Consider the following 27,180-nt stretch of genomic DNA (forward strand, 5'->3'; position numbering starts at 1 on the left):
TCCATTTGGAATTAAGAGTGGTTGTCTATAAACAATGTGCAAAGTTTTGATGGGATCTCTGGCCTTAGACAGTCATTATCACTCTGTCCCCACAGGGCATGGTCCAACAGGCAGTGGTTGTGACCTCTGATACTATATTTACAAGTCTATTGTGTATGTTCAAGCTGACTTACTTGATAGAAATTATTGTTTTTCTTTCACATGCTCTAAGTGTAGGAGTGTGAATGAATTAGTTATGAGACACTGATATTGGAAATAGGACTAAGGAATGTTTTTCTGTTTTCAGAAAACATTAATCCGGTATGAGTAATGGACCTGGGTCGAACCTTGGAGGAATGGCTGAGCAACTTGGATCTGGGACAGTACCTGTCAAATTTCCATGCTGCAGGAATCACGGAAATTTCACATCTGTTTGCTTTAGATGATGGCTTTTTGACTGATGTTGGTGTTTCTCTTCTGGGTCATCGTAAGAGGATCCTTGAACACCTTCCATCTGTTTCAGGAAGTTCAACTTGTGAAGAAGATTATGTAAACTGTCCCTCTCCACAGGGCTTAGGTCCTCAGGTAGAGGATATTTATGCCAATATTCCACAAAATGTAACAGAGAGACGACCATCGGTGCCAAAAACTTTAGAGCCAAAGCCAAGTATATCATATTCATTTAACAAGAAAAAACCTGTTCCAAGACCAAGAGCCTCAAAGACAGTGCGATCCAGCCCTGGGGGCTCACAACACAGCCCTAGTGTCACCCCAGATGATAGCCTTCCTCCGAGTTATGACACTGTGTTACAAAATCGACAGGGATCTATCTCCCTTGGAGGTATCACCAATGAGGAATCCTCCACTGATGACATGGAAATAGAAAGAAGTCCATCAGCTGCATGGCAAAATGTGTCTCATGATGTTCATATGAACTTTGCTGATAATTTTGCTGACTTTGATTTAGGGCAGGTAAACCATGTGCAAGAGGTGACTTCTCAGAATGAATTGTTCATGTTAAATCATCTTAGTGGAGTACAGCAACAAAATCAATCTTCTCCTGGAAATTATGCAGAGTTTGTCAAATTTGAAAATGCAGGGAACAGATCTTCAGAAACATATGAACCAATATGGATGTCAAAGACTGACACAGAAAGATCAGGACAGACAGAAAAGACTACTCAAGGTTTGTCACCACCTGCTGTAAGTGTAACTGCTGTTTCCACCCCAGAAGCACCACCTCCTTGCAGAACTTACTTTCCATTTGAAGGTAATGTAAATGAGAGCTTTGGCAGTACTAGCACTTATCCCACTGACAGTCCTGTGAGAAAAGATTTTCAGTTAGAGGAGGATGTTGTGTATTCCAATACAGACACTTTTAAAGAGCCAGATAAAGCAGCACCTACCAGATTGGCAACATCATCTGATGAAATAGGGGGTGAAAATGGTAAAAAAGACTTGAATGATTCCACAGAGAGTGATGGATTGAACTCATCGTTTGATTTACCTCCCCCTGAATTTGCACCTCCACCCCTCCCAGATTCAGGATCTACCAATTCAAACCTCTCTGTATTATCAGAATTTGACCCTTTAAATGTTCCAGTCTTTCCCCCTGTACCACCACGTACCACGACTAATTCCCAGGGTACTTCACATGGATATATTAACATTGATTCTGAAGCGGAAAAACGCACAAAGATTAATACTTCAGAAAACAGAGACATTTATTCTTTGGCAAACTTTTCCAGTCTGCAGGTCACCAGCACACCTAAAACCAAAAGCAATGTCATTCAGTCAAACTCAGACCCTTCTCCCTCTCGTTCACCTCAAGCTAGACATCACTTCATATCACAGACTTCCAATATTTCTCTGTCTTCAGATCCCTTCAGAGGGGAGGATCCATTTGGTGACTTTCATGGGGAGTGTGAGGAATTTAATGAGCAGTTTCCTAAACAGAACAGTAGTGTGCGATCAGAAGACATGTATGATAAATGTCTTTATTCAGAAGCAAGTAGCTCTAGCAGTTTTAGTCCACGACAGACTCTGCCTCAGAGCCATATGAGTACCTCTTCTGATCTGTACTCCATGGCATCACCGATTCCAAGTAAGTACAATTGGAGGTTGGGGTACTATAACCATTATTATATAGCAGAGACATTTTTAGCTCATCTGAGCCAGAGGCACAAGTGAGCTTTTCTGATTGAAATTTGTCTGTTGTAGTTGGTATTGTTGTAAACTTTTCACAATCTCATCTTTTTCTCAAGAACCACTGGACCAATTTCAATGAAATTTTGCACAGAATATCTTTGGGTAAAGGATTCAAGTTGTTCAAATAAAGAGCTAGGCCTTTTGAAATGGGAGGTAATCAAAAAAGGCAAAAGTAGGGTAAGTGTCGTAAAAAATCTTATTCTCAAGAACCACTGGGCCAAAAATTTATGAAACTTATTTAAAAGGTTTCTGATATAGTGTAGATTAAAGTTTGTTCAAATTATAGTCCCAGGGGGTTAGGCTGGAGATGAAAGATCAAAGTTTCACGTAGGAATATATAATAAATTTCTTCAATATTTCTCAAGAACAACAGAACCATGACATGATATTGATATGTAAACATCACCAAGTAGTTCAAATCAAGTCCCCCATGCATAGGGTGGGGCCCCAATAGGGGTCAAAGTTTTTAAAAATGGGAATCTATAAGAAAATATGTTGAAAAAGATCTCAAGAATAGAAGGACCATGATTATTTATATTAATATGAAAACATCCCCAGATTTTTCAGACTCAAGTTTGTTTTTTTTTTTCAAATTATGGCCCTTGAGATAAGGTGGAGCCCCAATAGTTTTACATGAGAATATGTAGTAAAATATGTTTTAAAACTCCATCTCAAGTACAGCAGAACCATGATTAGTGGTATCAATATGCTTGGGTATTAATGAGAAAAGCAGAACAAATGTGTCTCAGATTAGCATTCTGGTCCTTGGGCCTATTTTATGGTATGTGGACAATGCTAAAGAATTCTATTTCAATAGATTTATTTAGTGAAATTCATTATAGGGCTTTCAAATTGGATGGTTAGTAAATTATTTAACTGAAAAATGATACCAGTATAACTGGTAACTTGAATGTCATTAGATGTATATGCAAAGAAATTTCTCTTTGTCTGATGCATAATAATAAAGTATATGTTATAGTGGTGATATTGTCTAGATAATTTTGTGGCATTTTATAAAGTGACAACTAAACTCACCTGCAGTTGCATTTATTAAAATGAACAAAATAAACAGTTAATGCATTGATCATGTTGATCAATAATATTTTGCACTTACTCACCCAGATGTGCATACACTTCATTAATACCATGTACGAGTACCAGTTTTATGCATGTAAATTACAAAAAGTAATTATTTCCTGGTTGAACATGTAAGTATATTTACGCCCTTTTACCAATTAATACTGTACGTGTACAGAAATTGGCGTATTCAAAATTTAGCGCAGTCACATTAATTAGTGCTATACATGTCCGTGCCGTATATTGTATTTATAAATGATTTCTTAGCGGTATTCATGAATTAGCGCATTGTTTTCTGCACCAAACCCACTAAAATATGAAGTTGGCTCTTTTAAATACACATTCAGTAATTGAAAGGTATTATCATGATTATATCGATTATTCTATATTCCCAAACAGTTCACAGTTTGTGTTTCATAAACAATACATACGTGATACTTAAACACAAGTGAAATTGTGGAAGTCTAATGATTTAACATAATAATAAAAACCAATTGCACTTACAGTCAGGAAGGCTACTTTAATGTGACCCAAGGATTTGGTAACGAAAATGCATCCATGAGGTTCTTGTCAGTCTATTCAAAAGGACCTGTCTATCGGATAAATCCAGTGAATATCGGATTAGGTCTGATGATAAAGTTGCAATATTTGGTCAAAATGTCCAAAAGTCTTCTCAATTAATTTTTAGGGTTTTTTAGCTCACCTGAGCTGAAGGCTCAAGTGAGCTTTTCTGATCACATTTTGTCCGTCGTCCGTCCGTCTGTCCGTCTGTCTGTCTGTCTGTCCGTCCGTCTGTAAACTTTTCACATTTTTGACTTCTTCTCAAGAACCACTGGGCCAATTTTGACCAAACTTGGTACAAAGCATCCTTGGGTGAAGGGGAATTTAAATTGTTAAAATAAAGGGCCAAGTTTCCTCACAAGGGGAGATAATCAAGAGAAGACAAAAATAGGGTGGGGTCATTAAAAAATCTTCTTCTCAAGAACCACAGGGCCAGTAAAGCTGAAACTTATATGGAAGCATCCTGGGATAGTGTAGATTCTAAATTATTAAAATCATGACCCCCGGGGGGTAGGGCGGGGCCACAATATGGAATCCAAGTTTTACCTTGAAATACATAAGAACAATCTTTAAAAATCTTCTTCTCAAGAACCACTGGGCCAGAAAAACCAAAACTTACATGGAAGCATCCTGGGGTAGTGTAGATTATAAATTGTTCAAATCTTGACCCCCGGGGGTAGGGCGGGACACAATAGGGAATCCAAGTTTTACATTGAAATATATAAGAAAAATCTTTAAAAATCTTCTTTTCAAGAACCACTGGACCAATTAAGCTGAGACATATTTGGAAGCATCCTGAGGTAGTGTAGATTCTAAATTGTTCAAATTTTGACCCCCGGGGGTAGGGCGGGACCACAATAGGTATATTAAAAGATTGGAAATCTGGTAAAGAACAGCATGGCCAAAGTTACTCAGGTGAGCAATGTGGCCCATGGGCCTCTTGTTTTCTTTTCTTAATTTAATTGTCTATATAATACAGCTGATCGTGACTCTTATAAACTCAAAGTGAACAAAGGAAAAACTTTTTAAAAAATTTCTCCAGTACAGTAAGGCAATGTTTAGTCATATCCTCATGTTGTGTGGATTCATGTTAATTCTGGCAAAATTTTTCATGGAAGTAGAGATGAAAAATTTTTTTTTAAATCTTCTGAAGAAAAAGAGCCAGGGATGACTCTGGTGTGCATTATGGCCCATGGACCTCTGTCTCAAAGTGATACATATATCATTATGAATTCAAATTCTGTAGAAAAGGAGATGTAACTTGTGAGAAAGTGGTCCTGACTGTAGCAGCCATTGACATTTAGTCCTGTAGTTTGAACATCTATCTGTTCTGTATTGCTGTTGTATTTATTTTAATTGTACGTCTTAGTTCTCGGGGATCACATCCTGTTACCTAAGAGTGAATTTTGAGATTCTGAAGTCGTTATTCAGTACTTCCTATTTGTTGGAGTACCATGCTTTTTGATTTTTTCCCTAGAATTTCAAGAGGAAATAGATAGACAATTTCTGAGTGAGAACACTTACATCTTAAAAGTGAGAAAACAAGTTCAATTTAATTTCAGCATGGATTATTACTTCAACATGTATACATGTAAATGTATAGTTTGTGATGTTGTTATGTTGCGTTGCATATTGTCAAACACTTGTGTGTGTTTTTAGTTCATGCATACATGTTGTAAAGGGGTAAAAAACTTAATATATTCAATGATTTACAACATTTTACAGATGACATCTCTAATTAATACGTTTGTGAGATGTTACAGATTTTTACTTAAAAATATTTTTTCAGAATTTTATAGAAGCAAAGATGATATTAGTATCCTTAGAGGGCATAAGTACATCCAGTACATGTCTTAATGCATTTCTGTGTTGTATTTTTCTTCATAGACATTATGAATAATGTGTATTTTATCTCAGATATCCCTGCTGAATAAAGTGAAGCAATACTGTATTCAAAATTTCAGGCTTGAACTACTTTGGATGTAGACCCTATAAGTTTCAGTGACCTAGTTATTTAGTTTTTTAAGGTCTTCCGTTTCCAACGGAAGACCTTCTACTGATTGTGATGATTAAGATTATTCTTTTTTTTTTTTTTTCCTAGACGCCAACTTTGACGCTTCATATCTTCCTCATTTTTAAACAGATTTTGTTCAAATTTTCAGAGCTTTTAGACTTTACAAAACACTCTCAGAATACCGTAATACAATTCGGAAATTACCTTCTGTTCACGAGTTATTCCCCTTTGATTGAATTTTGCATGCCTCCGATTTCCAGACAAAGGCTCAGAAATGGTTATAATTGGAGCACAAAACCCTTTGAAATTGAAAAGAGGAAGCATTGAAGTTGTGCACATCGGTTTTTGTTTTTTGATTTTTGCATTAAAAATGGCGCTAGAGAGGGGTCAAAAGTTAGAACGCGGAAAACAGCAAAAAATTTGACATATTTTCCTTTATATCTTGAAAACTGGAAATATTTTGTTAAGACATGTAGAACAAAAGTTGTGCATAATTGCAAGGGCTTTCATATTATACTATTTAAAAGGGGCTGGCCCCTATGATTAGGGATCTTGGGCCCTTAAAAGTTTTTGCTTTATAACTCAAAAACGGTAAATATTTCGATCTGGATCTTGGGAACAAAATTGTTCTTTTACACCTTTTTGATCTAATGAAAATGTTGTTTTGTTCGAGTATACCATGGGTATTGCGTAATACGTATTAGAAAGCAGGACAGGTAAACAGGTAACGTTATTCATTCGGCAAGGAAATTAGACCTCTTCATGTGTATAACTTAAACAGACTTGCTATCAATAATATACCCTGCGGTATTTAATGTTAATTTTCTTTTTAATAAGGTTTAAAACGTGGTTTATGGTTCACTATTAAATTATTTATTACAACTAGTCTTTCTTTTCTTCTTTTTTAAATTAGATTAATAGTGTTCAAAAGCGGAGAATATTAAATCTATCTTTCTACGTTTATTATTACAACAAACTTTGTAAGTGATTTTAAACTGTATGCATTGAATAATTCACGATCATTAGCTGTATGCATATTACGGTCTCCATGTTCAGCTCGATGTTTAGTTATGTAACCTAACGCGCGAATCCCACGCTGTTGATCGAGGTCACTAGTGTACTAGCCACCTGTGGCCATAAACAAAGATAGTATTTGTGATCGCGTATAATGTCAATTTTGTACAAAGAGCTATTAATTAATGGAAAGTTATGTTTTTAATTATATCGAATCAGTAAGATTACTTTACTGATCTTTTATAATCTTAATTCCAAACACTGGTGCATAAAAATCATTTTGAATTTTAATCGCTGTTTTTGTCTGTTCACGCAACAATACATTTAAAAAAAAGTATTGCTCTATCCCGTGTTGTTGTATTTTAATTCATCTGCAATTGTAATTGAATGGGGGCTTCGGTAAATAATTGTAATTACTACGCATGCTACGCACATATTATTTTTACCATCACTCTTGTGAATGTCCATTTATTATTTATAGAATTAAATAAACATTAACATAAATAAAAATTCCTTCAAATATACATGTACTATAATTCAAGTCTTTGTAATATAGCAAACAGTTTCATCCATCTCTGCCGCTTTGTGTCTTAAGTGTTGTAGTCCAGTCCTTGTTTACATACACGTGGCTACAGAGAGCCGCGGGCACCTCGATGTTGAAATACATTGTGTACTCTGATAGTTGCTCTACACAGCACAAACAACTAACGTGTACATGCAGTGTAGTAATTGGCAAAGATTGTTTGAAAAATATAAACTGGCATGTGTTCGCTACGAAGCATTCATTTTAAAATTTTATTTACATGTAGATACCTTATAAGAACAAAATAAAGTAAATGTATAACACTTAGAACAATGTTTAAACAGGTAAGCGTTTTCATTCGGCAAGTAAATCAGAACTCTTCGTGTGTATAACTTAAACAAACTCGCTATAAATAATATACCCTACTGTATTTAATGTTAATTTTCTTCTAAATAAGGTTTTAAACGTGTTCTATGGTTAACTCATAAATTATTTTTTACAACTTTCTTTTCTTTTTTAATTTAGTTTTAAAGGGAACAGCGTCTTCTAATAAAGGAAGGAATTAAATGTATCTATATAACTATATAAGTAATATTAAACTTTAAGCATCGAATAATTAATGATCATTAATCCATCGTGCAGAAACAACGACTAATGAAACATTATGTTTTTTTTTAATTTATATTGAATCTTTAAGATAACTTAATCTCATCTTTGATTTAATCTTAAGCGTTCCAAACACTAGTGCATAAAATCATTTCTAATTTTAATCGCTTTTACCGGCCTGTTCACTGTCGACACAACAATACGATTTAAAAAAAAAACAACAACAAACAAACAATTTATTTCTCTGTCCAGTGTAATTGTATTCAATTGTTATTGAAAAGGTGCTAAGGCAAATAATTGCAATTAGTGATGGAAGTATTAAGTATTAATACTTGTGTAAAGTATAATTTTTACTATCAGTCTCTTAATTGTTTCTTCATTTAATTTTTCATTAAATATTAAACTATATACATCAAATAATACTTTTAAACATACAATAATTCACGCCTTCTTACAGCACAGTTTACATTCTGCTCTGTCGCTTTGTAACCCAGTCTTTGTGCACACGTGGCCGCAGAGAGCCGGGGTCATATCGGTGTTAAAATACATTGTGTACTCATAGCGATTAATGGAAAATTGGGTTTGAAATCATTTCGAATCTTACATATTATTTTATTTTACTCTATCTCACGCTTATTTTTATCAATCCTTACCGCCCGTGCATTTATTCATTTCAAGTTTTACGCATTTTAATTGCCGACTTAACCATTAAGTTTGCAACAATTTATTTTTCTGTCTCGTGTTTTAAACTGCATGTACACATGCATGATAATTGTAAGTGGAGGTGACTTTTTCAATTCTCGGCATCCTCACAATGTCAAGGTATTGTGATTTCGGAACCTTAATTGACATTGTGAGGATGAATTTTCGGGAAAATCGGAAAGTTTTACGGATACATACATACATACATGCATGCAAGTACAGAACATGCTCTTTTTATAAGCACGATCTTGAATTCGAATGTACAAGTGTACATGTATATGCAAGAGCGCCCCAAATGTACGCATATCGAGTGTTTAAAATACAGAGAAATACAAAATCCCCGGTCTCTGTTTTACATTATCTTTGCAACAAAATATTGGTTAATCTGAAATCAATTTTATTGATCTATAGCTTATTTTGAAGTAAATTATCGGTCCACTGAGTTGATAATGAGTTGTTTTTATAACGGGTACATTTAGAGTATTCCGAATCACTTTTTACATTTTGACTGTAAACGATTTTATTAACAAGTTTATAAATGGTTGGTTGGTATTAAAGGAAAGCCAATTCAATGAAAAATCAAATCTACATTACACGGCGAGTCTATCTACGATACAGGCCTTGACAGGGGTTATATTTACATCACCTTTTTAGTGTATTGCAGGTCACTTCCGGGTATTTCGAATCACCAGGTAAATGGCTAAAAACAGTCAGATAACAACATTATAATTAATGAATTAGTTGGTATTGTTTACCAAAAGTATCAAAAAATAAAAAGAATTATTTTCTTGTTGAATGTTGTTGTTTTTTTTATTAAGTTATTAAAGCTCCCCCCCCCCCCCCCTTCTGTAGACACACTATAAAACAGCGTTCTCAGAGGCGGATCATGCAGAAAAGCAAATACCAACAGAATATTACTTTCTGAAATTACCTGATTGTAAATTGTTGTCCTGTAAATATAATCATAATGGCCGTAGGAACCGGGGGGGGGGGCACGGGGGGGCATGCCCCCAATAATTTTGCCGATTTATAGAATACTATAGAAAATATAGCTATGTGTTTGTGCCTCCTCAATAATAACGTCTGATGACATTTTTTTTTTTCGCTTGTCAAGGAATTTTGGTAGGTGATAGTGCCCCCCAACTGAAAATGTATGGTTGTGCCCCCTCAAAGTGAAATTGCTTCCTACGGGCCTGATCATGATAATTATGTAATTTTTTTTTTACCTATGTGATTTTTTTAATGCAAATAATTAACACTGAACTGTCATAATTCTACGAGTAGGCTACCAAATAATGATATAATGATGATAAAAAAAATTGTGAAAAGGAATTAAACCAACTCATGCTTAGATTTCATGATTATTAAGAATGACGTATATCACTGCATGCGTGTACTCGTACATATCAACATTGATCAACACTGATCACGTGTATACCGGGACCCGGGATAGTCTTATTATAGCTCTTGCTTTGTCAAATCATTACTTTCATACCCCTTGCATTTAAGAAAAACAATGTTATAAAAAATAATAATAATAATCTGACATATAACAAGTATACATGTAGCGTGTGCAATTTATTTGGCTAGGGGCATGTACACACGTGGTTCGAAACTGTAGGGGGCTACAAATGCGGCCATACCTAGTATATTTTTGAGGTGTTATTAAAAACAAATAATACTCACAAAAGCTTATAAAATTGCCGTTCTATCGATACCTTATATGCCATGTTTCATCCACCAACAACGCCACGACGTCGATGAGAAATACCATGCAACGTTTCTACACGGGCATTTTCTTCGAAAAGGATAAGAAGTTAATGAATTAAAATAATTAATTCTTTTAGTTAACGCATTATGTTTACCTCTTTATTTGTTGTATGCAATAAGTATAGACCTTACTAATAATGACTGTTTGGTTGTCACACCTGTGCACGTGTCGTGCAAGGTACAGCGGTAAGGTAAATTACCGAGAGTCGCGATATGCGGGGTGATTCGGAATACCCTAAATGACTGTGGTCCATTGAATTAACCTGTCAAATCTAACATGGGCCCACATAATACGACTAAATTCGTTTCATGAATGAACTGGTTCTACAGTATACAATATCTTTTCTTTAGATCTGTTTGTTTATTATTTTCAACCACAATCTGCAGTACATGTATAGTTACACGAAATCCATGCACAACGGCGCTACACCTGTCAATCAAAATCACTCGATATTGTGAACTCAGTCTGGTGCTACGGCAGCATTTCCGAAGTGATTCAAAATATTCTTTCGGCTTATTCTAATTTTTCGCGTTGTATAATAAAATTTTGGAACAAAGTTGGAATTAAGGCTGGAGCTGCATGCTGTGAATTTATCACACCTGCAGTCTGCAGTCTTCCCATCTTACATGTATATGAAGCATCTGTTGAGTAATGTTGTTTGTTGTTTTATTGTTGTTTTATTTGAACCAGAGACATTACATCTCATAGGTATACAAAATATGTACATAAATATTTATACATAAGCTTTGCACAGGATAAGTGTAGTATATGCTATACAATATACATTACATGTGGCATTTACATAAACAATAGCATTTAATGTATTATCACTTCTTATTGTACACTATCTAAAACATCATTTCTTAATTGATAAGAAAAATACAGAAATTTACCTAGGTTACATAGTTCTTTAGTATTTGTGGAATTCAGTAACTGTACTAATTTAAATACTGATGGTTTTTTAAAATAATAACTCTTCATAATTATATTTAATTCTTAGTTCTTCATATCGAGGACATTTTAATACAAAGTGAAATTCGTCCTCTATCTCATCTGATATACATATTTCACATTTTCTATCTTTTCTTTCTATGTTACAATACCTTCCCCTCTCTATCCTTAAATCATGCGCTGATAGTCTTAAACGACTAATAGGTATTCTATACTTTGAATGTAATGGTTTTCTTAAATACGTCTGTAGTACAACATTATCCACTAAATGTTGATATAAAAATATTTAGGAGAATTACAAATTCTTGCCATAATATCTTGTTTATAACCGTCATACATTCTTTGAAATACGATGTTCAGAGAATTATTATCAATACAATTGCTATTATACATGCCAGTTAAACCAAGCCTTTGAAATTCCTTCTTAATGTTTACAATCCATTCATCATTATTTTCCACCATATCTTGATAACATGATTGTAAAATACAATTATCACTGTTTTTTAATTTCACCCAATATATCAAAATTTTCTTTTTCCTTTCTAGTATAAGTGGAAATCTACCTAATTCACAATAAACTGCATCATTACTGGTGCTTTGTCTGACTTTTAAAACTCTTTTCCAATAAGTTAAGTGAACATTTTCTATATCTTGACCCTTGTGAAATCCCCATACTTCAGCTCCATAACTCATTACACTGTTAATATAGGTATCGAATACTGCTAATTGTGTTTCTACGTTAAAATGCAAATCCCTGGTTTTACAATTTACACCATACATAGCTTTTTTTTACCCTGACATGAAAAAGTTTCTGTGTTTCAGCAAATTTGCCATTATAATTGAACAACATAATGAATCAGAGAGCATAATGTGCGGAACAAGTTTGATTGAGATTTTTGCTTTTCCTTTAAGATAAAATGATTAATAACATAATTTATGCATCTAATAGATACATATAAATGTACATGTATAGCTTTTTAAAAACAAGAATCTGTAATTGAAAATGTGAAAGTGAAGAGTTTAGGTAATAGTTCTTAACCAATTAAAATTTAACGACAGTTCATTCATTCCTAGTCTCTATATAACTTTTAATTACGGCCGTGCCCTCTCCCCTTCAATTGATGTCTTATACATGCTTTTAAATTCTGTTATGTATCAAGAAATTTCCACAGGTACTTGTGGACAGGATCCCCCCCCCCCAATTCAACCCCAATGTTTGTTGGACATTTTTTTCCACAAATTATATTTATTACACTTATTCATCATGTGTACCATAGGAAAAAATCGAGAACAATTACCTGTGGAAATTTCTATTTGCCCCCCCCCCCCAAAAAAAAACTGAAATTGTTTTCTACGGGCTTGACAACAGGTACTTGTGGACAGACCCCCCCCCCCCCCCGGTATTCAACCCCGAGGCTTGTTGGACATCTTTTCCACAAATTATATTTATTGCACTTACTCATCATGTGTACCATATGAAAAAATCGTGAAAACCCCAAAATAATCGTTCCACACAAAAAATGCCTCACTATGTACAGTTAAAACATTAATTTTTCATATTTCTTGATGAAATTAACATTAAAAAATCAACACAAAATTAATACCGAATTACATATCACTTGAATTTATCATAAAGCAGAAAATCTGTTCTGCGGGCTTCAAGGCCAGCTCAGGAACCTAAAGATGTCCTCATTTTCCAAGTCCAGTACAAAACGTAAAATAAATGAAATAAATCACACAATCACTGGGATGGACTCAAAGAAAGAAGACTCTTGAGGAAAAGATATTTTGATTCGACTTGTAGACTGAAATAAACCAATATTCTCTTTTTGCCACTCTTTCCTGGTGCCCTGGGACCCTGAATGTAGGATCAGTATTTTTTTTCACAGGTCCGTTGTGCGGATTGTACGGGGGGGGGGGGGCAGACCTTCTGAAAATAGTCTTTTGCTGTAGTTTTAATATGTAAATTTTGATTTAGTTGCTGCTTGCCCCCTCCCCACTCTTTGTTTCTCTACGGTCATACATAGGCGAATCCCAGCAAAAATGTAATGACCCCCCCCCCCTCCAACACACACTTTTTTTTAAATGTGTATTGCGATAGGACTTAAAATTGGAAAACATTTTCTGTATATCTCTACATCGAAAAATATAAAACAAATATTTTTTTTTATATTTCCTTTTTAAAACAACATAGATAATTATGCATAGCTAATTAAATACTGAATTAAATATTTATCTTTGCAGACAATATGCTCTGGGTTATAGAACATGATGTGAAAGCGTATCGTAATGCACCTTGTAATCCTTTGGATTTTCAGATTTAAGGCCAATGCGAAAACCCAAAGACGCCGACATTTTTTTATGCTACTGTAATCGAAGATCCGGGGGCATGCAGTTTTTGTCCTGTCGACCTGTCTATTTGTCTGTTAGACTGTGTTAGCCTCTTTGTCCACAAAAACTTTAACTATGCCCATAAAATTTGATTGGTTGGAACTACTGCTTTCATATTTCTTATGTGTATTCCTAGTAACAAGGACTTCCTTCAGGTACCAACATATTTGACCTCTTGACCTTGAACTTGGAGTTTGATCCTCTTTCGCAAAATTTTACCAAACTATAACCTTGGCCAAAACTTTTGAACAGTTGGTGCTATGGCTTTTATACTTCACATCTGTATCCCTTGTGATAAGTCTCCTCCTTGGGTATAAATATGTTTGACCATTTGACCTTGACCTTGGAGTTTGACCAACTTTTAAACAACTTTAGCCTTGACAATAACTTTTGAATGACTAGTACTAGGGGTTTTATATTACATAGGTAATTTTCTTGTGACAAGGCCTGTCATTGTATACCTATAATTTTGACCATTTTACCTTGACCTTTGAGTATGTCCTACTTTTGAAAAACTTTAACCTTGGTTTTAACTTTTGAACAGTTGGTGCTAAGGCTTTTTTAATACCACATGTGTATTCCTTGTAACAATTAAGACCTTCCCTCAAGTACAAACAATTATGATCCCTTGACCTTGGAGTTTGACCTTTTAAAGAAATTAACCTTGGCCATAACTTTTAAACTGTTGCTGCTGTGGCTTTCATACTAGTATATATTTCACAGTATATTCTTTGTTCAAGACCTTTATTTGGGTAATAACATTTTTTTTATCTTTTGATCTTGACCATGGAGTTTGACTTGCATTTGAGAAACTTTTAACTTTTGCCATAAGATGCCATATGGGGGCATCAGTGTTTCAAAAATCACACGTTGTTCAGTATCCAAATTGGGCATAAAACATTTACAATGATCCTTTAAAGCAGTGAGTTGAACCTAATAAATTACAACTATAGAAATTATGATAATTTATTTCGATGTATGGTCTAAAAAACGTTTATTATACCTCTGTGAAAACTAGCTTACAAGTGAAAAATCACTAGTAGAATTTGATTGGCCGAGAAAGTCACGTGTCCATCATGTTTGCCCTGCAACAAAACGTCGTGTTTCACGATTGTGACGTCACAATTAAACGAGTGAGGAGTTAGATTGTTTATAGCGACGCTGCTAACTTCGTTCGCGCGGTAACAACAACTAAAAATTCACCCCAAAAAATCACCTTAATTAATGGAATTGCATACAGATAGTAGATTAAACGTTCTTTGTTAAAATGTTTGCACTTTTCAAAATTCGATTATGGAAATACAGCTAACATATGTCATGAGACGTCACAGTCTAGACGTTCCAAATGTCTCGTGCTGTTTGAAGAGGCGGATCTTAAAATTAAGTAAACAATGCACTCCCCCCAACGGTCGCACCGTCAACATATTATCGTTGATTGACTGTGTCGATTTAAATGTGTAAAAATGAAATAGTGGTGTTTGAATGTTACTGGTGTGATCACACAAACTTGTCACGTAGGATTTTTTTTAATGAAACGAGGAAGCAAATTCAGTTTGTTTTGTTTTTTTTTTGGGGGGGGGGGGGCAGCCATACATTTTCAGTTGACAGTTGAGGGGGCACTACTACCATAAATTTCCTGACAAGCAAAAAAAAGGTCACCAACTACCAAAAATTCCTTGACAAGCAAAAAAAAAAAAAAAAAAAAGAAGGTTATCAACGTTTTTATTGAGGTGGCACAAGCTATAGTATCTATGTCTATGTCTACTATAGTAATCTATATATCGGCAAAATTATTGGGGGGTACGCCCCCACCCCCCGTGCCCCCCCCCCCTCCCCCGGTTCCTACGGCCATGTTGATTAAATTTAGGGTCACTAAGGAAAGAATGTTTTGACTGGATGAATGGTTTGAAAGAACATGTGTTAACTTGTCGAGTCGGTAACACATAGATGGGGTTTGCTTATAAACAGAGTGTGTCATGGTTTGATGCAAGGTCATTTGAACGAGTTCAAGGTCATCAACGGAGAAACAACATTCCTTAACTGTCTTTCTACTGGTGAGACATTGCAAGTTGATACCCCTTACAAGATTGCTTATAACCTTAGAATGTGGCATGACCTTGACTCAAGGTCACTTCTTCCTGTTCGCAGCTCCAACGGAAGACCTATTCGTTGCTTTGCAACGAGCTCTGCTCTAGTTTTTTCTATTTTTCTGCTGGAGAAAGTTATAATGTATAAAGACTGCAGTTTAAAGATTAAAAAAAAAATTAATGAAATAAATAGATCAAGATTGTATTAAAGCATTTTTTAAAAAAATCACTGATACATGTATTTAGTTGTTAAGTGTATCAATATGAGCACTTGATATAATCATATAAAATGAGAGCTTATAGAGTACAAAGGTGAGCTTTGATGTGATTAGTTGTTCAAAAGCAATTACAGTGTACATGATTTGATTAATTTAATTTGATACTAATTAGTATGTTAAGATGCATCAACACGATTTAAGTACTGTAGCTTGATGGAATCATTAATGATATCCGAGATTTCATATGGTTACATATAATGAATCACAGAGGATTTGAATGGGTGTAATTTGCCTTGTACCAATACACATCAATTGTTAATACATGTAATAATAAAGAAGGGGTTGCTTAGTGTAATATGCATATAGCTTGAGACATATTATAGGGTAATGCAAGCAAGTATACACTGACAAATCATCAGAGACTCTCAAGCATATCCTCTTTTACACACTTCAAACATTTTCAGAAACATGGAACATATTCTAGGGATGATAGTTTCTATTAAACCCCTGAAGATGCTGAGTGTTGGAAATGTCTGTCCAAATAGGACAACTTTCAAAATTATTGGCTTGACAACAGCTATAGTAAAACATTGATGCTTATTGCAAAGTGCCAAGGACAGACAATTTTGCTTCATTATAAATGTAATTTTTTATATCTGTCAAGTTCATAATACTATTCAAAACGAAGGGGAATGAAGATCACTTTGCTATAAGAGTAAATTCATTGTAAGGGTCTTAGCCATAAGCGTATTTTCTATATCTAGATCAATCTTTTTATGAAAGAAGAAAGAGGGAAATCTACATTGTACAACACCTATATAATTTTTCCGCAGGATTTTTTTTTTTTTTGCTCATCAGAGTCAACAAACTTTAGGTGAAGTTATACAAGTTTTTACCATCATGTTAAAATTTAATAATTTCAAGCAAACCTGTCATAAAGCATCCTTAGGTGAAGGGGATTCATGTTTGTTCGAATGAAGGACCACACCCTCTTTGAAGGGAAGATAATTAACAAATAGTGAAAATTTGGAGGGGTCATAAAAAAATCTTCTTAAGAAACTATGAAATGTATACGAAAGCTTCTTTACATAATGCAAATTTAAGTTTGTTCAAATCATGGCCCCATTGGTTAGGTAGGGCCAGTCAGTATAGGGGATAGAAGTTTTACATGAGAATATATATATTAGGAAAAAGTCTTTAAAAATCTTCTTTTCAAGAAAAGCAGGGCCATGATTAATCATATTAATTAATATGCAAGCATTCTCGGATATTGCAGATTCGAGTTTCTTCAAATCATGGTCCCTTGGGAATAGGCGGAGACCACTGTAAGTAAGGGATAAAGTTTTACATGGAAATATATGTGAAAAAAACTTTAAATATTTTCTCAAGGACAGCAGGGCCATGATAAGTCATATTGATATGCAAGTAGTCTCAGTTAGTATAGATTTAAGTTTGTTCAAATCATGGCCCCTGGTCTACATGGGGGTAGGGTAGGGCCGAAATAAAGGAATGTGAATTCATATGAAATATTTATTAAAAATCTTCTTCTAAAGAACGTCAGGGCCATGATTAGTCATACTGGTTTTGATTCGAGTTTGTTCAAATTATGGCCCTTGGGGTTAGAATAGGGCCACAGTAAAGGATACAATTTTTTTAAGGGAATACGTAGGAAACAAATCTTCTCAAGAACAGCTTGTCCATGATGAATTATAATATGTATCTGGTAAGCAACCCTATTTAGTGCAGATTAATGGTTCAAATCATGGTCCACTATGATAGGGTTGTGCCACATTAGGGAATCAAAGTTTCAATAAGGAATTATAAATCAATGTTTGCAAAAACAGCAAGGCCACACTAAGATTAATAGTTCAAATCATGGTCCTCTATGATAGGGTTGTGCCACATTAGGGAATCAAAGTTTCAATAAGGAATTACAAATCAATGTGTGCAAAAACAGCAAGGCCACACTAAATCATATCAATGGGCAAACAATTAATTTTTTTAATTAATAATTTTAAGCCTCTCTACCAACAAATGTAAAATCATGGCTCCCAGTGGCCCATGGTTCAATCTCTAGTGGTGGGCTAATTGTTTATATTATACTTTCATGTAAATTAGTTGAATCTGATTCGTCTAGAAACATTTGTTAAAAAACACTATTACCCACTGAAAAATGAAGCCATGCCCTCCAGCATAGCAACAGTCAACATTACTTGACGACAGGTGATATTCCAAAAAATAGTGACTGCACAGTATTTATGTGCGCAAGGTTAACTGTTATATGTATTTGTATAAAACATTCAGTATAATAAAATAAATATTGCATGTAGTTGAGTGTAACATTGAAAATTTTCACCCCTAGAAAACCAATGTCAACCTCTGCTGTGCCTCGGTTGACAATGGTTTTCTTGGGGTGAAAATTTTCAATGTTATACTCAACTGCACGCAATATTTATATAATATATTGAGAACACATCATAAGATCTTTGAAAAAATTCTTATTTTCTAAAGGAATCTATTAGGCAGACTGATTTTAAGATTGAAATAAATGAAAAACATTACCAAAATTTGTGAATTCAAGTCTGCTGGGACCAGCATTTGGGCCACAGGGAGGGGCTAAGTTGGTCAGGCCAGTTCAGGTGAGCCCAAAATGGGTATAGCCTGAGAAACTTCTGAACTGCTTAAAAAACTGGTTCATTCTGAACTTAAAGATTTTTATCAGGCAAAGAGAAGGAAACAGAGAATGCTTAATGTAAGTCAACTAAAGTATAAAATAATGGTAGTAATGAAAGTGATCCTTGTGGCCGAAATAAAAACTCCTATCACTTTATAAAATATTTATACTATATAAGTGGAATTTTTAGTGAGATGCAAATTTAGCGATTTATCCCCAAAAATTGGTACACTATATATTTTTAGCAAGAAGTAATTTTAGCGATTTCATTATGTCAAGAAAGAAAGCTATATCAACCGATACAGAATAAATTGGTAGCAATATTCAATTTTAGCAATCTCAAAACCCTAGCTAATAATGCCAAAATTGAATCCTCACTAAATATTCTGCTTATATATATAAATAACAGACATTAAATAATTATAAACCAACAGCCTAGCTGGAGAGCATGTCTATACCTGACCATGCCTTGTATCAAAAAGAGAAATAATGGATCAGGATGGAACTGAACATATGTACGTTAATGTAGAGATGAGTTGAAAAGGAGTGTAAGTACCAGGGCAATTTGCCCTTAACTTAAATTGTACCCCAAATACACTTCATCAGCATAAATCAATTTCAGATGAGCATGGTAGCCCATAGGCATTTTTGTTCAAAATGACTTTTCCTTAATGGACAGATGAAGCATCAAATAAAATGACAGTTTATTGACAGTATAGGTATATCACAGATATTTTACTTCCGTTTACACATTGCCACCAAATATTGTAAATAAAACTGTGATCAATACACAGTCTTAATTATGAACACAGAATGACTGTTCAAGATATATGGCCTATTGTAAAACTGCAAGTGAATTAGGATCATAATGGTGTTCATTTTTACAACTTCCTTGGATAACTACAGTGTGGACATGTTATAATTGATTCAGTGATGAAGTAAATGTACAACATGGAAGTTATAAACTAATTTTAATTTTATTGGAGGATTAAAATGGATCAGGATGGAACTGAACATATGTACGTTAATGTAGAGATGAGACATTTATACTTCAAGTCAGGTAAACAACCTTAAAGTTTTATCCAAATCATTTGTAACAATTGATGATACCCATTTTGAGTACCTGGTATTGTGTTAAGTATGTTCTAAGTTATACTGATCATTTCTGTGCAAAACAGAATTCTTTTAAATGGAATCTAGATATCTCATTAAATTTAAACAAATTATCATGAATTTGGACTATCATGGATTATCTGCACTTTTATATAACGTTTACTTCATTGTGATGTTATAATGCTTTAGTATGTTACATTTCTATAGATAATAACAAGTTTCTAAATAAACCACTTTACTATCAAAATGTGTTTTTATACCTTTCCTATACATTCCAGAACTGAACATTAATTAATATATATTGGACTCTGCAAAGTAAAACCTCCCCATTTTATGTATGTTGCAAGTTTTTAGAGATTTTTGTATAACACTGACCTAAAGTGATATGCAGTTTTTCAGATAGTATTACAAGATTTTTAAAAAAAGTCTCATAAAAGGTGCACTTACATATAAATTTTAAATTCCTATTTATGAATTTAGAGTACCTGTAGCACTATTATCATGATTATAGGTGGACTGTCTATATTTGAGTCAGATATAACATGCAACTTCCTTGTCAAGCACTATAATATCAGAAATAAGTGGTGTAGAAAGGTAATGGGGAGAGGCTGAAACTATTCATTGAGTAAAGCAAAGGTGTTCCATCATGTGCATCAGCATTTGAAGATATTATATTATTAGATGAAAATTTTGTATACCATCTTTATAATTATTTTTGATGTGTTACTTACTTTATTAAAGCAGGTGTTTTAGCTTTAACCTATAACTCAAGTTAATAAAAAATTCAGGACAAGGAAGCAAAATTAACTATCAGAAATTTTTTTAAATTTTTTTTTTTAAAAAGTAATCTAGTGACCTTTATGGAAGATGTCAAAGGTCAGTGTTAAGGTACAGTTAGACCAAAATAAAATTATTGTTTGTTTGGAATTGCCTTCTGCCTCATTGAATGACCCCTCCTGGAAAAATTTTATTGACCAAAAATAAGAATATTTTTTTATTTAATCAATTCTTGGCCTGTTATCACATGTGCCACCGTGAGTGTCGGATCTAAGCAAAACTGGGTTCCTGGTTAATGGGAGATACCCTTTACAAAAAGGCAGAAAATAATGTGTTCACTGCTTACTGAGATTTTTATCATAAATTTTAATTTAACTTTAATTTTGAAAAAAAAAAAAATTTCCCTCCCTCCCTCCTGGGTCTGAAACCTCCCAGGCGGCAATTCCAAACACATTTTTTTAAGGATGGCCTTAGTACACAATTTTTGTAAGTGCTACAATGATTGCTTAGTTTCCTTTTTTTAAAGTACTGGTAAAAGCAGGCCATTTCTTTGAAACTGTTGTTTTTATTTCACTAACAGTTACTTATTGAGACACAGGGGAAAACCATTGTGGTTGAATTAAGGTTTACCTTTAAGTTTGTGGTAAATCTGGATGGACGCACTTAACAATCCCCAAATTTGTTCAGATTAGTTGTAACGTACCCTTATTATAAGAAAACTGACAGATTCTCAAGACATGAGAGTTTTTTTCTCTCTAGATAATGGAGAATCAGAATGCTGATTATACAGCAGTAAGAAAATAAAGTGTTAGAAATAATTTTTTCTTGTTTTGATTTGACTTCTGTGGATTTTCCAAGATTTCCGGAAAGTGTCTGACGAAAGGAAATCTCCACTTCTATGGATTATAATTAAAGGTTTCTGTTCACAATTTTCAATTCAACAACACTCAAGCAGGATACAGACTGTTTTTTAAGAAATGCCAGTGACTGTCACTAAATTTTATTCTGGTAAGACCGAATTCATATATATGTACTCTACACTTCATTATTAAGATATCTATATCTGAGCAAAAGTGTGGGGACCTATCAGATTTAAAACACTACAGATCAACAGTTTTCACTACTTCTGTTCATTTTTGTCTCCTTCTCTTCTGCAAAAGTGAGATACATTAAATTACTTTCATCTATCTGTCCATCTGCCTGTTTGTCAGTCTGTATTTTTCTCATGTACATTACCTTAGATAAGACCTTTCCAAATGTACTCTGAGTTTTGGCCCCATGAGCTTGACCTTGAAGGTGACCTTCTTTTCAAAAATAATGTTATATCCCAAAAAACTGAAGCTCTCTGTATAACTCAGTGTGTACATGGTACATCATGGTACACAATCATAATAGAAAGCAGAGCAGATCATCTTTATTACAAAAAGACAAAGAAGTATTCAGTGTTTAATTAATCATCATCAAAATACGTAAATTTTATTAATTTTGAATATAATAATGTGGAATGTATTTTTTTTTTAGCAGTTTATCTATATTATTCAAATCTGGAGTTTATTTAAGAAATAAAGTCCGCGTTATCGTGAATGTTGCAGGATAACCTCCGAGGTCGAGAAATGTTGTCTGAAATATAAAAGCCGAGGCGTTAGCCGAGGCTTTTATATTTCAGACAACATTTCGAGACCGAGGAGGTTATCCTGCATCATTCACGACAACAAGGACTTTATTTCTATTCTACTAACGGCTCTAAAATACAGTTGATCGTTTTCTCTATAGAGAAACGAATTAGGTCACCATGTCGCAATTTCGCTGTTCCATTTAACACCAGAGGGTCAATCGATTGCATAAAATGCAGACGATTTCAGCTTTTGTTGGATTAAAAATATCCTTTAATTATTTATAAATTTGCTTGTAACATAGATTGATTAATTTTTATGAATGAAAAATAACAAAATCAGTTGTCTATTTCATTGATTTATCAGTAAAATCACGGGAGTGTAAATGTTGTGGGGAGGTCCGTAGAACAGCCCCATTTGGCTATAAAAATGGATATTTATCAGCTGTTTCAGGCAATACACACGTTTAGACTGCGGAAGACGACACATCGATATGGTCTAAATAAGTATTAGATTATACAGTGAAATATTTATTTCAACTGTACAGATTTGACATGTGTTTCTGATCTGATAATTTTTTGATGACGTTCGTGATTTATTGGAGAATAATGTCCGCGGCATTTCTTTGATCTCGGCAATAACCGTAGTAGAATAAATGATATCTCCTAGATATTAAAAATATCTGAATCAACAACATGCAGTACATGTCAACTTCACCAGAGGCAAGGTTTCAAAAACATAAAATTGGTACAAAAGAAAAAAAGTACATGTATGTTCATTAGAATATAAAGATAGTTTTATGTTCTAGATATGAAAGGGAAAAAAATAAAAACATCTCAAATAAAATATACTACCTACTTTGGATTTCATTGGTGTCCATTTCACATATAATTGTTTTTAACAGAGAAATTATTTGTGCCATACTTGTCCATGCAGTACCTAACAGGTAATCTGTTATTCTTGTTTGAAAATCATTATTTATATGTACACTGCAAGCAAAGATTTGTCTCAAATATTAGACTTGTCAGAGAAACATCCACATCATCAATGTACTCTGTTCTCTTAACAGTTCACAACAAATTATTATTTCAATTTTCAAATAATAATAGGTTCCTAAGTTACCGCAATTGAAATTAAAATCTCTTTAATTTTGTTATTTTGTGTAAATGATCATATATGATCTAAATCTATGTGCGCACTGTGATGTAAGTCATGTACGTTTACAGAGAAAAGATAAAGGAGTGGTCTTTACATGATGATGACTTTCAAAATTTGAATTTCTAACTTCTGACAGTGACTTTGTTTTGGGTAACATATAACAAAAGAATGTTGTGACTAGTATTGTTTTCTAATGAAAAAGAACTACTTGTAGAACTATAAAATAATTGATAAAGTGTGTAAATAGGGGGAGAGGATCTTTCTCCTTCTGATATTGATGGTATGTACTTTTTCTTTATCGTTGTAAAATAATTGTTGTGAATATAATGATGTAAATTTATTTTTGAGATAACCCCCAGGTTATGAGATATCAAATGTATGCACATACTTAACAGTATACCTTTATATAAAAGTAGTACATTGTATAGGATATCCATAGATGATGTATATAGAGCTTCCTGAATTTAACACAATGCAGATGCAGTTTACAGAAGTTTTTTTTGGAGGAAGCAAGGGATATTTTAAGTTAAATAGTCCATGTTTAGGATATTGGTTTATCCTAAAATGTTAACACTGGATACAGAGGATATTCAGGGATTTACTTTTTTTGTGATGGTCATTTTTAATATTTTTGAGAATGAAGAATTCTAACAGTGATTCAGGCAAGTGTAATATTATTTTGGGAAAAAAGATCTTCAACCATTTGTTCCTAATGTATAGATAGAATGTGATTTTTTATATACTACTTTAGGTTTAAGGTATTTATTTACTAGTTAATGTATATTTAGGTCAACAGTATCAATAAAGATAAAGTTTAATGTTAGAAGTGAATTAATTTATCTTACATGTCTTAGGTAGGTTATGTACAGCACAATAAATACATCAAGTTCTTATACATGTTATGGAAACAGGTGGTTTAGGTAGCTTAGAGCAGTTGACTTTAAAATGAGCAAAAATTAATTTTTTCATTAATCCTTTACAAGCTTAATCAAAAAACAACAACAACAACAACAAAAGCAGAAAAAAAAAAACAAACAAATGAAAAAAAAAGAGGTGGTACTGTAAACCAACATTTATTCGCATGTGAGAAATATCTGCAAGTTTGGTGACCTTCTTTTCATTGCAGATATTTCTCACCATGAACCATAAATTCAGTTATGCGTTTATATAGTACATTTATTCAGTTGTTAAAGAAAAAGGGTGTACAAGATGAGGACAACCCCCTGCTCTAGGACAATACATTTCTCAATTTTCAAAGTTCATGGAAAAGTTATATTTTTCTTATATAATGTTTTCAGTAATGTAGTGGAAAGTGGGTTTATTAGAGCCATAAAAATTATTTTTGAATATGAATGGGTCAAATAAAAAGTTTCCATTATTCATTAATTAATGTTTAAATGATGGAAAAGTAAATGTAAAATCTATTTCATGTTTCAAAAAAATGAAGTTTGAGCCCATTCTATATGAAAATCGAACATTTCTGAAAAAAATTATGCTTCAACAAATTTGTTTATTTAAATCACACTAACACACAAAAAGATGAGCAAGCTTCGTAGCCTAGTGGCTAACGCATTCAGTCTTACGCCTAACTGTGAACTTCGGAGAGAGTTGGAATCATGCGTGATTTTTTTTTCTTTTTCACATACCTTAAAACGTTAGTGAAAAATAAGTTATTTGTCAATAATTTATTCAACAAAATATAGGAAGCAAGTGTGTAAAAGATATTGACAATATAAATTTTGAAAAAACATAACTTTTCGTGAACTCTTAGAATTAAAAAATGTCTTCTCTCAGAGCGGGAGATTGTCCATGTTTAGGGCGCCTTCATCCTTTAATCGTCGCGGATGGATTTCAAAATTGATTAATCCCAAATAAAAGTCATGAATAATAATATTGTAAATCACTTTTTATCCACGAGAAATTTATTCTTGCATATATATATGTAATGTAAAGAATTGTATATAACATTATGTATCACAATAACCAATTTCAATTGTGAAAATTTTGTCTCGCTTATAAATAACAAATTGTTATCTCGCGTAAATAAGGTGTTGCGAAAATATGGTGATTTTCAGTAGTTGGTTTTCAAGGGGTATGAAATGTTTGTAAAATATGTGTTACATGTAAAGAAATGTATGAGATGTTTTCAAAGACAACATGCTTCATAGTAAATATAAATGCTTTGTCACATCTCTATAGACTGTTTCACGATAACTGTGGTACTGCTTTTTTGCAGGGCAAAATGATATATTTTGGTGAAATATGACGTAAAAGTAATTGTTAAATATACGTCATTTAATTATCTGTCATCAAAAACTTCGCCAAATGTTGTTATTTTGCCCTGCAAAAGAGTAGTACCGCAGTTACCGTGAAAGGGCTAATTGTGATGGAATGTATAAGTGTGAAAAAAATATTCATTAACCCACAGAAATGTGTGTACCTGTGCACTTAAAAAATATTTTACACAAGAAATTAATTTGCTAATTTGGAATTTTTCAGACTACAGTTCCGAAGACAGTTCTGATGCTGACGAAAAGTCCATCGACTCCATGGAAAATGGACTGTCTAACTTAGCCATGTCCCCTGTAGAAATCGTACCTGTAGGTCAAGTCACTCAGGTAAGTCTTAAGTCATATGGTGTAGCTAATGTACCAGTAGAACAATTAACTCGGACAAGTCTTAAGTCATATGGTGTAGCTTGTAGAACAAGTCACTCAGATAAATCTTAAATCATATGGTGTAGCTTGTACTTGAAGGAAAAGTCACTCAGGTAAGTCTTAAGTCATATAGTGTAGCTTGTATCTATAGGACAAGTCACTCAGGTAAGTTTAAAATCATAGGGGTAGTTTGTATCTATAAGACAAGTCACTGAGGTAAATCTTAAGTCATATAGTGTAGCTTGTACTTGTAGGACAAGTCACTCAGATAAATCTTAAGTCATATGCTGTAGCTTGTACTTGTAGGACAAGTCACTCAGGAAAGTCTTAAGTCATGTAGTGTAGCTTGTATCTATAGGACAAGTCACTCAGGTAAGTTTAAAGTCATAGGGGTAGTTTGTGTCTATAAGACAAGTCACGCAGGCAAGTCTTTTTTGTATGTTTAGGACAAATCAGTCAAGTAAGTCTAAAGTCATAGGGGCTATGGATTTGATTAAGAGATCCAAGTTTTGAAGATTTAAAACCAATTGTTCTCAATTCTAATTCATAATGAAATTTTTGTAGCAAAGAAGAAATGAAAAAGCAGGATACCTGTTTAAACAAGGAGGGTAAGATTTTCATAATATCATTTTCATTTACTAGAAAGTGTTACTTTTCAATTTATATACATGCATATTTTCTTGAACAAACAATGAATGCAACAATTTTTTAAAAAGCTTTTATTCCGTGTCTGACAGAAGTTATTTATTTCTGTAAACAATGTACATGTAAAAAGTTTTCATGTAAATTACTCAGTAAATATCTGACCTGAATACCTGACTGTAACCCAATATGGAAGCATTGTATAATGGAAAGTGGCACAAGTCATATTCCATGCTTGCTTCAACTTTCTTAAAACCATTTGCAATTGATTGTTGTGATAATTATAAAAATAATATAAATTATAAAGCTTTGTAAAGATTGCAAGAGGATTGAGATGGTCCTTTATTGCAAATCATGCCCATTTATAGAAATTGATGCCCATTTGTAGTAATTCATGCCCATTTATAGTAATTCATGCCTAAGTAAATCATGCCTATCTGACTT

The 27,180-nt window shown here is 33.5% G+C and overlaps 1 protein-coding gene across 4 annotated transcripts in view; it reads left to right on the forward strand.

Annotated features, from left to right (window-relative positions):
- Window positions 1–224: 224 nt before the first annotated feature.
- LOC133173514 (arf-GAP with Rho-GAP domain, ANK repeat and PH domain-containing protein 2-like) overlaps window positions 225–27,180 on the forward strand; it is a 65,691-nt gene continuing 38,735 nt past the window's right edge. For 2 of the 4 annotated variants that reach the window (XM_061308496.1, XM_061308498.1), the window contains exons 1-3: window positions 225–2,083; window positions 25,937–26,055; window positions 26,659–26,702. In XM_061308496.1, coding sequence (XP_061164480.1) covers window positions 310–2,083; window positions 25,937–26,055; window positions 26,659–26,702 — 1,937 coding nt within the window. In that variant the 5' untranslated portion in view covers window positions 225–309. The remainder of the gene's footprint in view (window positions 2,084–25,936; window positions 26,056–26,658; window positions 26,703–27,180) is intronic. The other 2 variants (XM_061308497.1, XM_061308499.1) reach the window with 1 other exon arrangement.

Source organism: Saccostrea echinata, unplaced genomic scaffold (assembly GCF_033153115.1).
Source record: "Saccostrea echinata isolate AGI-Se365-2 ecotype Australia unplaced genomic scaffold, CSIRO_AGI_Sech_v1 ptg000056l, whole genome shotgun sequence".
Lineage (NCBI taxonomy): Eukaryota > Metazoa > Mollusca > Bivalvia > Ostreida > Ostreidae > Saccostrea > Saccostrea echinata.